Here is a 15,561-nt window from a genome sequence, read left to right on the forward strand (position 1 = left end):
ACATTCAAAATACTATTGAGAAAAATATGTAAAACGTTGCGAAATGCAGGTTTGTGATCTGCTGTCTACATTGACATTAAAATGGATATCCTTTAAAGCAGAAAAACAAACCAACCATCTTTCGAAAATAGTATAACATGCATTCAAGTGAAAATATGAGCAAACAGAAATATTTCACGAAGTAAAAAAAGTCTTTTTCAAACAAGAAATAATCTAGATGTAAAAAATAAAAAAATTGTAATATATCTGGGATTCCCTAATTTTTCTGCACTGCGTCACCCATTGAACTATTAGAATGTTCACACGGTACCCTAGTATATATAATATATACAATTATATTGAAGCCATGGAGACTTCGCGAAAGCTCTCGCACCTTCCTGCGACACCCAGTTTGGGAACCTCCACAACATATGACTCTTCGATTTAAAATATATTAAAAAAAAAAAAAAACCCGCAAGAAAATTATTATATTCTCAAGTGCTCTATTGAAAGAAAATTGAGAAAGAAAAACAGCAAAGGTTTATTACACACAAAATTTACTTATTTTTGTAGATAATTTCAAAAAATTATAATTTAATGATTCGTTTCACATTATCGTGGTAATTATTTTGAGATAAAATTAATGACTGAGAATGCTTTGTAACGAAGTTTTTCTTTTCTTCGACATACATTGTGATATTACTGTAGTATTATTGTTGTACTTCAAGTATTGGAAAGACATAATTAATATGAAGTGATTAAATTGTAGTTATTTTACTTAATGCGTACCTATACTTCGTATTACTTCTAGTCACTTGTATCTGCACTAAAATTTAAGCCTCTAACAAGACGATATATCTTGAAACATTTGCCATTTTATTTCATTTAATACTTCCACCGAACTATTCTGATTAATTTAGAAGGAAATGAAAATGAAATCATTAAAAAGTACTCAAAACAAGAATCGATGAAAAGAACAAAAAAAAAGTCATTAACGGAAAACACTTCGAAAAATACGAGAGTAAATCGAATCTAGTATGTAAAGTACGTAATAAAATTTCAAAATTTGCTTTTTGAGAGAAAAAATCCCTGCCAAGGTTGGAGGCAAAAAAATGAGATGAAACATATGAAATACATAAGATGTCGCAAACTGCACTTCCATCACATGAGTGCATCGCTGTTACTCCCAGCTGCCGCGATGCGTTAGCAGTCAAGTGAAATGTGTCATAATGATTGCTAGCAGATGCAGAAGATGTTCAGAAAAAGGGAGATGGATCCTGCTTTAAGAAAGACGAACGAATGATCGTAGCATTTTAATTAGCAATACATCATTCTTTGTTTGAAAGGCGGATGGACATTATTGCTGGGGTTATGGAACAAATCAGTAGCAAAAGATAAAATGCCATATCAAAAAAAAAAAAAAAAAGGCTAGCAAAGAGAACATTTTGAGCGACAATTTGGACAGAAAATTTTACAGGAACATTAAAATAAATGTACTCTATTGAAAGCTAAGGATACTGCAAAACGACTAATAAATTTGTCTTCCTGTTAAAAATTCTTTTAAAGCCAACGTGACAAAAACACGTAGGGAATTGCGAAAACTACTAATAAATTAAATGTCTTCCTAGAAAATTCTTTTAAAACCAGCAATATGAAAAACACGCAAAGGCGAAAATTAGAAGAACCGACTGCATCACAATTTCGCTATGTACGATTAATTTTAAAATCAAAGGAAAACGAAGTAAAATTTATTTTTTAGAGTAAAACTAACTTTTTATTATTTCATTTCCAAACATGAAAACATTAAATTTGAAACACTAAATATATCTTAAAACTTGAATTTCGTTCTCAAATTACGTATTAAAATAATCGGAATAAAAAGAAAGCACTTCGCACACAAAGTAAAATTAATTTTAAAGCTCGATAAAGAAATTTTTAAGTTTGAGATTGGTTCCCTTTCCTCTATATGCCTTAACGAGCGAGAAAGACAGACTAGATGGAAACAAAGTAATGGGCAATTTGGCGACTTCAATCGCGAGCAAACTAAACCTTTTTGGCATAATTGGCACTACTACTGCCCATCGGGGTCTACCTAAGACCTGTGAGAATTGGTATTGGTAGTACTCCAAATGAGAAACAGTTGATTCCTCAAGTCGATCGGTGTCAAAAGTTAAATCTGCATCTATCTCCAATAAAGTTCACATGTACACCAATTTTTGCTTGAATTCTCGCATTACTTCTTAAAATACTATGTCAGTCACGCTTCACAATGAAACATTGTCAATTACACCAACCTCCTTCTAACGATTGGCCAAAAACGAATCCGCACCAATTCACATGGGGCACATGTGTACCGATATGTACCGTGTGTGTGTTGTTCTATTCCGTTTGAGAATAATGCTAATTGCAAACTGTTTTCATATATCCACCAGAGTTGTTTGTTGGGAAAAATAGGGTTGCCATCTAAATTTTGCTTCAAAATAGTTGCTTTAGTAGCCTAAATTGTAAAAAAAAAGTCGCCTAAATAGTCTCCTCAGCACAGTGATTAAGTTGCTTTTCCAATACCTTTTAACTATTTACTAACTCAAAAAATACTTAGTGTAACAAAATCACACAACAGACAATCTTAGAACATAGCTATTTATAGTAAATGCAAAAAAAGAAAAAAAATCAAAACTTAATTTCTCAGATCTAACATGTGTTTTAACATCATTCAACTACTGGAACTACTACTTCAAAAAAGCAACTCTCAGAATAGTAATGAAGTTGATATTTCCAATATTTTTTAAATATTTACAAATTCAAAAAATACATTGTGTCACACAATCAAAAGATGACTACCTATAGTAACTACAAGAAAATAAAAACTTATTTTCCCAAACATAATATTTTTTTTTCAAGATTAACTTGGTTCATTCAGCATTTTTTTAATGTTACTAATAATAATAGACTTTAATGAAGATCTTTTTTTTTAAGTCAAGACAAAGGAATTATAAATTGAGTTTGAGTGTGATTAAAACAGAGATTTAAACGCCATATGATTAAAAATCTTTCATTTAACACTTTGATGACAAAATAGAAAATTTAGTTATTTTTTGATTTTTTAGTTATATAAATATCAATCAAACTTGATTTTCTTTTGTTAACAATATGGTTTAGCTTTGTTTCTTTCCGTTCAACAGTTCTTTTTTTTTCTCGTAACTTCTCTGCACCTTCTATCATCCTCTGTGCTACTCTAATTTCTAACAAATCATTTTTCTTAATAGCTGATTTTAGTCGTTGATTTGCTAATTTTAATAGCGAATCTGAAGATTCTTGATTGGATTTCTTTTCTTGAGCAGCTATTTTTGCTTTGTCTTCCAGTTGTTTAATTGATTGTGCTTTGCTCTTTATTTCTTCTTCTCTCTGTTTCTTTTTTTCAATCATCTGTTCGCGTTCTTTGTTTTCTTTCAAAGTCTGCTCCTTCAACTTTCTTTGTTCTTCCAGATAATTTTCATATGACTTGTGTGCTCCATATGCCAATTTTAAAAGTTCCTTTGTTATTTTTTCCTCGCCTACATGTTGGTATTTCGTTAAAGCGTCTCTTATTCCGATTCCGAGTCACAACTGACTACAACTGTATTTATGTCGAAGACTGCATACTAAGTGCCTTGCCTCCATTATTTTATATACCGATAGATGGCAGCACCATCACCGGATCGAACAATTAATGAGAATTTAGAACTAGTCCAAGAGCTAATAGCTACCTGGTGCTAGCACCCCCAGAGGTATCGTTTCACTTGTAGGACATTGAGACCACGAGCATATTTAACGTCGCCCAATCCCCTTTAATGACGACGGTGGATCTTCGACCATCGAGGTTCGTACTCAGGACCCTCCGGCCCCGAATCCGACACTCTACCAATCGGGCTACCACGGCCCCAAGCGTCTCTTATAATAAGTCTTTCATTAAGCATTCGCTCAGATATTTTTGACTAATCTTCATGAACATTCAAGTAAATTTATGACTGTTGTTAATTGTTAAATCAATTTTCATTTCATTTTTTTACATTTTATATTTTAGTGCTATTAGTGATCACTTGAAGCAGTTTCCAGCTAAAAGGAGTCAAATTTTCATTTTCATATGAATTTCTCCTAGAGTTCAATTTTTAGTTACGTTCATTTCTATGTGAACTTTAAAAAACAAGAAAATTTAATTAGAGTAGCTTTGAAAATATTTATTTTGGAAATAAATTTGAAGATAAACAAGTTTGCTAGTTTGAAATTTCGTTTTTGTACGAAAATACGTAACTAATAACAACTTAAGAACAAAGTTTTAAAAAAATAAGAAATTATTGAAATAAAAATCAAAATAAATTGCTTTAAGATAGCATAAGTTAAAATATCTAAGATCATTTAAAAATATTAAAACACTGACTGAATGCTAAACGATTAAAATTTCGAGCACGGCAAGACATTTTCGGCGAAGCACGTGTTCGACGCTTGAGTGTTTGTTCTCTATATTTTCATTTCTATGTGAACTTCAAAAAACAGGAAAATTCAGTTCAAGTAGCTTTGAAAACATTTATTTTGGACATAAATTTAAAAGTAAGGAAGTTTGCTAGTTTTAATTTTCGTATTTTTACGAAAATAAGTAACTAATAACAACTAAGGAACAAAGTTTTTAAAAAAACTAAGAAATTATTGAAAAAAAAAAAACCAAAATAAATTGCCCTAAGATTGCATAATTTAAAATATCCAAGACCTTTTAAAATAGTTCAAACACTAACCAGATGCTAAAAGATTTCAATTTTGAACACGGCATGCAATTTTCGGCGAAGCACGTGTTCGACGCTTGAGTGTTTGTTCTCTATATTTTCATTTCTATGTGAACTTCAAAAAACAGGAAAATTCAGTTCAAGTAGCTTTGAAAATATTTATTTTGGACATAAATATAAAAGTGCAACTGATTGGCTCAAAATCGTTCTTCCTATTTTTTTTCCAACGAATTTCATAAAATATGAAAAAATAGTCGCTTTTTATTGCAAAAAGTTGCCGTTTTTTTAAATAGTCGTTTTTGGCATGTTTTTAGCCAAAAAAGTCGCCATAGTCGCCCAAGGTAAGAAATAGTAGCAAAAGTCGCCTTTTTAGTCGCCAATGGCAACCTTAGAAAAATGCTTGGGGGTTGGGGGGGGGGAGTCGCCAAATGAAAAGGGAGCTTAAAACCAATTTACATCACATTTGCATTATTTTTAAACAAACCTAAAGTTTCGGGGGACGCCTTCCCCCCTCCCCCAACTACACACGACTGTACAGAGAGTGTGAACTTATAGCTGTGTTTTCCAAAATATTTATAATACGCAGTTATCACATTTTAAGTGTTAGCGGCCACAAAAATCGTTTGCATACATACAGACAGCTTCCAAAAAATAGTTAAAATGGGTTCCTCAGATCTTTGGACATGCCAATCCACCAAAACTCGAGAATCAAAACTTTTCATGAATCCATTACTTTGTTCTACATATTTTAGATCTATAAAAGCAAACACAAATCAAACCCAATGCCGAAATATTTGATTGAAAATGATAAAATTCAATCAATACGAAACACAATTAGTCTACGAAACTACTATTGGTTTTATAAAGCTAATCTCACTTTCTGCGTAAATTTAAATTCCAATATGCAATACGCATTCAATTTGCAGATCAATAAAATCGTTTACGTTTGAGAACAAAGCTGATAGCAAAATCGTTTTCAGATATTCAATTGGTGAATACATTTTCCTTACGCACTTAACACACATGTGCTACGAAATGTGTATTCCGTATGGATGACACAGTTTGAGAGTATGTTAGAGTAGTGTCTCTCCACGAAATAATACGCATTCCAATCCAGAACTCAAAATTCTATTACGTGAATTAAATTCCGCCGAGAGATCTTCTTTTGAGGCACAAGAATCCTCGAAACAATGTAATATCGAACAACAGTTTTGTTCAAATATTAAAAAAAAAAGGTTCGAATAATGAAAAGAAGAGCACTTTACAAGTGTTTCAAACTGAAATTACAATTTTCGAAACATGTTAGTTTGGAATATTATCATCGCACAAACTTCTATAATTGCACTAGGCTGGATTTATCCAACTAATAGCAGGAGATAACATTTTAATTAAAAGTGCTTTTTACATTCTTTTTCAGACTATCCAAAAGGAGTATAATGAAGATAAACAAAATCGAGCTCAAGAGAAGTTAAAAGGCACAAGAGCGTAAAGCGGCTCAGCAGACCCTCCCCCCCCCCCCTCTCCTAACCCGCTCGAGAGAAAATATTAAAACAAATAAAAAACGCTCAAAGGATACAGAATTGTTTGAAGCTTCCGATTTCATTAAAATAATCAAAATACGGTTTTTGGAAAAGATAATTAAAGCGGAAATTGCAGCCATTGTTTAAAATTTTTCATTTAAATTCTTTTATATAAAGTTTTTACTACTTTTTTGTAGTTATTATAACTTTAATGTGATCAGCATTTCAGATTTCAACATAAAGAATACAACTTTTTCAATCAACTATGTAAAAAGGGTAGTGTTGATTTATGCCATTACCATTCCAGCAAAACCTATCAAACCATCTTTTTTTTTTTTAATGCAAAAAACATGTTACGAATCACTTTAATATTGTTTCTGCATTATTATTTTAAAAGATAGTCAGTTTATTCATTAGCAAATACGGTTTTAAATTTCTAGCAGCATTTCAATGAATTCGAACACTATAATCCCCCCCCCCTCTCAAATGTGATTAAGACCTTAGTTTAAAAAATTACGAAAAATAACAAATACAGTCGACGCTCAATATAACGACCACACATTATAAAGACCGTCCCATTATAACGACCAGTGGTAGAAGTCCCAACTTTGTTCCTATAAACTCTATGTTAATTTGCTTTCGTTATAACGACCGTTCTATATCGACTAATCCAATACAGCGACCGAATCAGCGGACGCTATTTCTTGTGTTCTTTCCAATAAAACAAATTTGTAGCTTAAAATGACATTGATTATTGTTTACGGACATCTGCCTGCAGTTTTCAATGTCAAATCCAACTTTAAGTGGTTTGGGGTTCACCACAGCTAGCACAGAAAAAATAATGGGAGGAAAAATCGAGAAAATTCCAGATTCCTAAGAAAAGGGAGTTGACAGATGTATTGGTAGTTTGGTGTTTGAATCTAGTATTTTTAAAGATTTGGGGTTCTCGAGGGACTTTTAAATGTTTCTTTGGAAAGCAAGAGAAACACAATTTATCACCTATATCTGAAACAGAAAATAATGTTTTGTAAAAATCACGTCTGCTAAAAAGGCAAACCTCTGTTTCTGGTTTTATCTTCAGAAATTGTTGTGGTAGTAGTAGTAGATCTGAAAGTGTGTAACATTTTCCTCCCTATATTTTCTATTTTAAAACTTGTTTAATATTCTGTCATAATATTTTGCACACTACTTTTCTAAAAATTCCTATGATAAAAAACATTTGGGCATTTACTTGGGCATGCATGATGACGGTGTACATTTTTTAAAGTTATACCTCTTATAACGACCACTCGTTATAAAGACCTTTCTCTCTGGGACAGAGATGGTCGTTATATCGAGCGTCGACTGTAGTATAATAATTTCGATTGAAACCGGGGGAATTCGATAAAATAAAATAATGAATAACATTACTGCTTTCCGTGCATGTAGACCGCGGTCAATTCAACATTGGCCGGTTTGAATGGTTTACCAAGACTACACTTTCGCCATGAGTTTAAGTCTTTAACACGAATAAATAAAATTTCCCACTTACCTGATTACACTCGCTAGATGGCTTCAGAAGTTTTAAACATTCCGATTAATATTTTACAAGTCTACACAGAGTGGCATTGAATATATCAGGAATTCGACTCTGCTCAAATTAAAAATCAGAAATCCTAACTAGATTCCGTGTTTAAAGCTGAACTTGTTGCTGTTGGGGAAGGCTTAAAAGCTATGATTTGAATTCCTCTTTAAATGATGTATGGATCTTGACCGACATTGAGGGTTATCCAGTTTCTTAGCAAATGGAATAGCTTGGGCGGCAGAACTTTATTAGCAATTTTGACCAGTCTCAATTGCCTTTCCCAGTCTCATGAAATTTAAATACAGAGTGGATTCCTCCTCACGTAAGGCTCTAAGGGAAGGAAATTGATGATGCTCTTGAAAAAGCGAGTAATGCCTCTTTGAAAACTGATACTGCCTCACTTTACGTGAGAATTACTTAAGAAGAAAAGTTTGAATCCTTCAGACTTGAAGAATTCCATAGGTACATGATGGGGACAGCCAAGACCGTCTTGGTGATGCTCTTCGCACTGGTAAAGACAGTCCTCTGCAAACTACCAACTCCAGATTGTCACTGACCAGTGACCACTTGAAGTATCTTCGATATAAACCGAGTCGCTAAATGTACTCCACTTTCAATGTCCACTATTTGATTTTGATTTTCTCAAGACTTTCGGGCTTATTGGCCTGGCCTAGCTATATATAGTCCTGGTTAGATCATTATCAACAACAACAAAAATAAACAGATAAAAGGGAATTAAAACGAGAGAGAAAGGCTTCAAACAAAAGGTGCATTATCTTTTAAACTTCTTGCAAATGAAGTTTAGAATGTATAATCTGATCAATAGGTTGAGATTTTAAGCAAATATCACTAATATATTTCTCACACCTGTTTCTTTTCTTTTCTTTTTTTTTTTGCCAAAGTTTGCATGAAAAAATAAGAAGTTCATCCAGTCAATTTAATTCAGCATCATGCTATCAGCTGTGGGAAATGCAATCCTTAAACATCAATAATACGTTTCTGTGATAAAGTCTTGTTAATATTTACTTTTTTTACAGCATCAAAAAAAAAAAAAAAAAAAAACGCGGGCATCTACGGGTTAAAAAAATGACATTCAAAAGCATCGAAAAGGTGCCTCTTACCGCAAAGTTTTCTCTGAGACTCGACAGAGTAGGTATCTCTGTCGCAGCCTTTGCCAATGTGGTGCGTCGCCAGCGTCACTTTGGCGGCTACTCGTTCCAGCTTGCAGGGCACGTCGCACAGCTCAAGTCGGGCCTCAGGAAACAGGGACCTCCTGCCGGATCCTGGGGTATATTCGATTCGTTCGCGAACACCTATAGAATAAACAGTGTTTGCTAGATTTGGAAATACAGTTGATCTCACACACAAATGCGAAACTTATTGAAAAATGTGTATTTTTAAAATATATGTAACAGCAAGAGTTTTCTTTACCATCGAAAGAATTAAAAAGACGATGAGAATTAAAGAATAAAGGAGAAAATTGATCATTGATTAGCAGAGTTGGTCAAAGTATTTACCTTTCCATCCGATTCGGCAGACACGATTCACTTTGATGTTCACTGTGGCCGGTTTCGATTGCTTCATCCCGCAATCGTACGCCACAACCGTCAGGATGTGATTCGGAGCGTCTTCCCATGATAATGGTTCAGTATTTTTGATGCGTCCTAGAAAGGAAGACGGGTACTTAGAACATCCACAAAACAATCAACATAAAAAAGAAAGAAAGAAATCACGCAACATGATTGGAAATAAGTGTAAATAACTGATCTTTTAAAAGTACAAAGTTCTCGAAACAAATAAGCAAAATTACATTTACCATTACCTTTGTCAGTTCATTTAGGAATTAATTCAATAGTACAGAACAGCGTAAGTTTGAGAATCGTTCAGGGACGCCTCAATGGGAAGTCACTATTACTTCCCAAAAATGTCCTTATTCGGCAAAATTGTCATCATTCGGAAAAATTTGGAATTCCATTCGGAAAGATTGTCATCATTCGGCCAAATTCGGAGTTCATTCGGCAAATTGAGAATTTCCGCCCTCCCAAAAATTTAACTTCGGGGCGCCCCTGGAAGAATTGTGCGAACAAACACTTTTATTTGCAGAAAAAAATTCTTTTTCTTCAAGGACGAAAAAAGGTGTATGGATTTCTTGTGCAAAATACGTGAAAATGCATTTCTTTTTTTTTTAATAAAGAAATTTATCAACTAATAAATAATGATGAAGAGCGATTCAATATGCTTAAAAGCGACTAAGAGAGAGAAAGAACACATGAGCCTTGGAACAAAAAAAGAGTTCAACAGCTAAAAAGCTACTTAAAAAAAAGTACACATGCTTACGTTGTGCAAAAACAAGTAACAGTAGATAACTGAAAACATGAAAAACTAGCAACTTTTTAAAAAGCATTGAAAAAAAGTGAGAAAAATAAATAACTCTGAAAAGGTTAAAGCATCTGTACAATAAAAAAGGGAAATTTACTAAAAGGTAGCTATTTCGCGTCACAATTTTTTTTTTTTTTTTTAAATCTTTCCAATCCTGCATAAAATTTTGTAGAACACAATAGGACAAAAATAATCTCTTCTAAGAGGGGAAAGGAGAAGAGAAAAAAAAAACGAATGCTTTAAAGCATCTAATACTTTTAGTTTCTTTTTTCACAAGAAAGGAAAAGAACAATATGCTGAATCACATGTGCTGCTCATGTATTCATTGCTAAAACAATGCATGTAATTGGACGACACTAAAAATAATTAAGAAGTGAAATTCATACGAAAAAACCAAACGTAGCACAACTGCATTGTTCCTAATCCTGAACTTTAATAAACTTGCGTGGAGAATATAAAAACATTAGAACATGTATTCAAAGCGCGAGGAGTGGAAAAGCGAGTTTTTTTAAAACTTATTCACAAAAATTAATAAAAATGGAAAGATGCAACTTAATTAAAAAGTTTGGCAGGGATGAAAAAGCAGAAAGCTTTTCAAGTTTATTAAAAAGTGCGCGTGAACCAGAAAAAGGTATTTCTACCAAAAATAAATATTAAAAGTTTTCTTCAGCTAACAATAATCTGCAATTTTGAGAAGGAGCTATCTTTATAAAGCTCTCAACTTAATTAAATGCAGCTCTCGAAAAAAAAAAATATAGGTAAAGTATCTAAGAAAAATAATTCTTTTCAACTTTTTTTATTAGATTAGTTCCATCCAACGGGATAATGTAACTTGAAAAATAGCCAAATACTCACTGCACAAATGGTGCATAAATTTAAAGGAAAAATCGGAGCTTTTTACATCAATACACAATACAGAAACTCCACACAAGGATGATAAAAGGCGTTGAGAAAACATTGTTATTTTCTTGCAGCATTGAAGAGATGCTTGTGAAAATATTTTCGGACTGGAAATTTAAATGAATTAAAAAAAAAGCAGTTAATGTAATCGATATGAACGCATCAAGTATTACAATTTTAGTAAGAATCGGTTAAAGCGCAATGTATTTTTTTTTTTTTTTTAAGGGGGGAATAAAGGTTTTTTTTTTTTTTTTTTTTCATTTTTTACAAGTTTTTTTTTTTAATTAAGCTTTTTCTTTTTTTTAATAATATCGGTACTAATTCGCACGAAAACCATTATACCATATCTTACCGGTTCTTGAAAAGTTTTGCCCACACAAAACGCTAAATTACAGCCGAGTCATTCCATGTCAAGTGACTTAGTGGTCCCCACTCGACCATCTACGATTTGGATTAAATTTTATAAGGTGTAGAGATGCCTTCGAAACTAATCTATGCAAATTTTCAGCTTCCGAGATCCAAATCCTGAGGATCTAGAATCTCCCAAACAATTACCCAAAATGGCGGATGAGCTTTTTGTGACAAATTGTCATCTTTAGCCAAAGTTTGCAGAAAATTTATCACCATAGAAGCCTGAAATTTTAGGAGCTTGAAGTAAAATTGGCTGTTAAAACACTCATTTATTTTTGTGAATTTGAGCTCATTATGTTTCTTATAGCACGCGTGTCAACTCGTGAAAAAGCGAGGTGGGAAAATTTTTTCCACGACAAAAAGTATTTCAAGCTCTTTTTTTCATGCTTATCTGAAAGAACACCATCGGAAAGAAAATTTATTTTTATAGGAGAAAATATGTTCTCTCTAATGGTATAAACGAAGAGAAGATGTAATGTGATAAACTTGAGCTACAGCGCATTGAAAATAGGCTATTTTTTATGTGAACTTATTTGATAGTCACTTCGGATGGCAATATCTTTTAGAACATCAATATTTAGGCTCTGCAACTTCTGTCCACTTAAAACCATGTATATTGGCAATAGAATTACCAAGTATGAGCTTTTGAATTATTTTTGTTCTTAATTAATGACATTCTAAAATCCAGGAAAAAGTTTCTCCACTGCGTTTTGTCACGACTTTGCGTGCATGCTACACAAAAGTTAATGAACGCAAACTCACAAAAATACTAGAACCTATTAACAATCAAAAGTACTTTAAGTTCCTAAAATTTCAGACTTCCAGTGAGATAAAATTTTCCACAATCTGACCTTAAACGTGACAAAACGTTACGACAGAAAGAATTTCAAGCTCTTTTTTTTTCCTTATTCGAAAGAACACCATCGAAGAAAAAACTTATTTTGATAGGGAAAAATGTGTTCTTTTTAATGGTATAAACGAAAAGAAAATGCGAGGTGACAAACTTGAGCTACAGCGCTTTGAAAATAATTTTTCACTCGAACGATTTTGATAGTCACTTTGGATGACAATATCTTTTCGAAAATAGATATTTAAGCTCTGCAACTGTAACCCATTAAAAACAAGTGTTTTACAATATAATCACGAAGTTACGAACCTTTGCATTATTTTTGTTCAGATTTTATGACAATCTAAAATCCAGGAAAAAACTTCCCCACCGCGCTTTTTCACGAGTTTACACGCGTGCTATAAAAAATTTAATGAGTTCAAATTCGCAAAAATAAATGAGTGTATTAACAGCATATTTTACTTTAAGCTCCAAAAATTTCAGGCTTCCATGATGATAAATTTTTCTGCAAACTTTGGCTAAAGATGGCATTTTGCCACAAAAAGCTCATCCGCCATTTTGGGTCATTTTTTGCGGAGATTCTAGATAATCAGGATTTGGATCTCGGAAGTTGAAAATTTGCATAGGTTAGTTTCAAAGACATCTCTACGCCTCTATAAAATTTCATTCAATTCAGAGATGGTCGAGTGGGGACGATTTGAAAAATTAGGTCAGTTGACGTGGAATGACTCAGCCCCCAATACTGCCGTGTGCAGGTAAACGGCAGTATCTGCAGAAACGAGTTTTCGAGATATTTGAAGAAATGTGTGTTGGATTTCATACTAACAATAAGAAAATGTTGGAATGAGACGTTTTTTCGCGCCATTTTTTCAGCGGAAATCAAATGAGCAAGCTTATACAATAAGGCTAACGTACAATAGATCACAAAAAGCAAAAAAAAAAAAAAAAAAAAAAAAAATTGCAGTTACTGAATGCAGTTACTGCCCTTTTCTTGCCCACGGCAAAATACTCTCTAATACTACAAGCGAACGACAGACCACGGATCAAACAATGATTTTCTAAAACTTGAACGAAGTTGATAATGAAGAAAGTCATTTTGGAAAACCGACTTATTGCTATAAATTTTACAATTAAAAATTAACGAAATTTTTAGGCCCTTTAATAAGTATAGTAGAGTGAAAGCCCAGTAAAAAAATGAATAGTCCATGTATTGCAACAGAAATTACTTTGAAAAACAAAAGCAGAACACAAATGGCAAAAAAGTTAAACGAAATTTCTTTCACGCGAAGCCGAAAGAAAATTAATTTTTGAAAAGCAATATTGACGAAATGAAAGAAAGATAATTAAAGGAAGGCATCTTCAACTAAAACTAAATTCGTTAGAAGTCACGATGCAGTGAAATGCACTTTGAAATGCAGTCTGTACGCGACTATTCCACAGAAAATGAGACTGCATTAGCGGACAGGTGATATGTCGAAAATTCAACGGCTGCCATCAAGCAAATCAAAGCTTTTACAGAACTCCTTTTCGTCTGCAGTTCACACTCAGCCTATAATTTGCTTTCACTGGAGTGGCAGCGGTTCCGTGACAAGTGAAATGGAACGGGAACTGATTCGCTTTCAGTGATCTGCAGGTAATGCAGGAAAAGGAGGAAATTCAGGCCTTCACTTTATTCCAAAAGGGGAAAAGGTGTTTCTATTCCATGGAGCAGGTTAAGCCTACTGTCAAGGGAGCAAAGAGACACAGAATAAGGAGTATTACTTCTTTTCAAGTATAATTCATAGGAAATTGGAAACTTAGTATTATTTCACGAACGCAACCTTAAAATAGAATATTTGGAATGTGCTTAAATTGATACAGTGCTCAAAAGAAAAATATCAAATGCGAAACGTTTAAATAACTATTTAGCGAAATTGTAATTTATATGACATCAAAAAGATGCTGGTTAATTTTATTCCCTCAATAATGGTGAAAACAATTACAAGTAAATTTTTGGCACGAACCGAAAAATCTACTTTTTATTTAAAAAAAGAAAAGAAAACTACTGAAGCACAAGTTAGAGATATCAAACTCAATTTAGTTCCTCAACTGTAAATTAGCTTGAGGCACAATCGAGCATAGTTATTAGCAAAATGATAACTTTGCTTTTATTAAAATCTTTAAATACATCAGAATGTTTACAGAGGACTGGTTACAGATATTCAGACTTTACTCCATGTCAACCCACCTCTTAACGAGTTGCTTCAGTCATACAAAACTGTGGTTAGGGGTTGTCCACAAAATGATGTCACACGTTTTTTAGCACATTTGACAGACCCTTTGTCCCAAAGGGTCACACTTCACCTTACCCCCTCCCTTCGTCGCATGTCACGCAAAATTACATAAACATTGTTAAATGCTTTTATTTCAGTAAAAATATGTGGTGTCACACTTATTACCCCTCCCCCTCCCCTTTGTCGCAAACTCGCAATTTCACTGACCCTCAAAACGTAACGTCGAGGCAGTGAGAAGCAAAGATGAGAATGCCAAATTTAAAATTCTAGAGACAGCCAGTACAAATGATAGCGGACTCTCTCCTCCAAAATGGGGTAAGAGATAATACTAGTAACCCTAATAGGTGCTGCTATACAGCATATTTAGAAGAGAAAAAAATTCAATGAAAGCCTACCCAGGATCTGAACTTTAAATGGTCCATTCCACGGAAAACGGTCATTTTGTTCCGCACGTGACGTCTCAGATATTTCACTAAAAATAACACTTTAAAATATTAATGAACAACTTTTTTCCTGCTTAACAAATTAAAAACTTAATGTGTGATTCCTTTCCTAGGTGTGATTTCTTAAGCAAAAAATTTTGTCATTACGTTTTAAAATTATTACTTTTTAGTGAAATATATGAACCACAAAATAAATTTACTCAAAACTTTTAATCATCTACTTACATCCCTTTGCCTCTCGTTGCCTCCTTTAAGGATAACCCCTTACATGAATACACTAAACTCTGAAAAGAGCTTTAACTTAACTCACTATATCTGTGAAAAACACTCAAAAGCGTTTACAATCCCTTTTAATTGACGATACAAAAAACAACATTCTCAAACGATAATCCCGGTATTAACAAAAAAAAAACATTACAAGTCCATTTCGGTTCCGAAAAGCCAGTCTCTGTCAAACCAAACTTAATGCCCGCGCTCATTCCAACGGC

At 33.2% G+C, this 15,561-nt stretch overlaps 1 protein-coding gene across 1 annotated transcript in view; it reads right to left on the minus strand.

Moving 5' to 3' along the window:
• Positions 1–15,561, minus strand: part of LOC129229936 (calsyntenin-1-like) — a 294,336-nt gene that overhangs the window by 47,912 nt on the left and 230,863 nt on the right. Inside the window, 2 exon segments of the mRNA XM_054864318.1 lie at positions 8,942–9,133; positions 9,338–9,484. Coding sequence (XP_054720293.1) covers positions 8,942–9,133; positions 9,338–9,484 — 339 coding nt within the window.

This window comes from Uloborus diversus, chromosome 9 (assembly GCF_026930045.1).
Source record: "Uloborus diversus isolate 005 chromosome 9, Udiv.v.3.1, whole genome shotgun sequence".
Classification (NCBI taxonomy): domain Eukaryota; kingdom Metazoa; phylum Arthropoda; class Arachnida; order Araneae; family Uloboridae; genus Uloborus; species Uloborus diversus.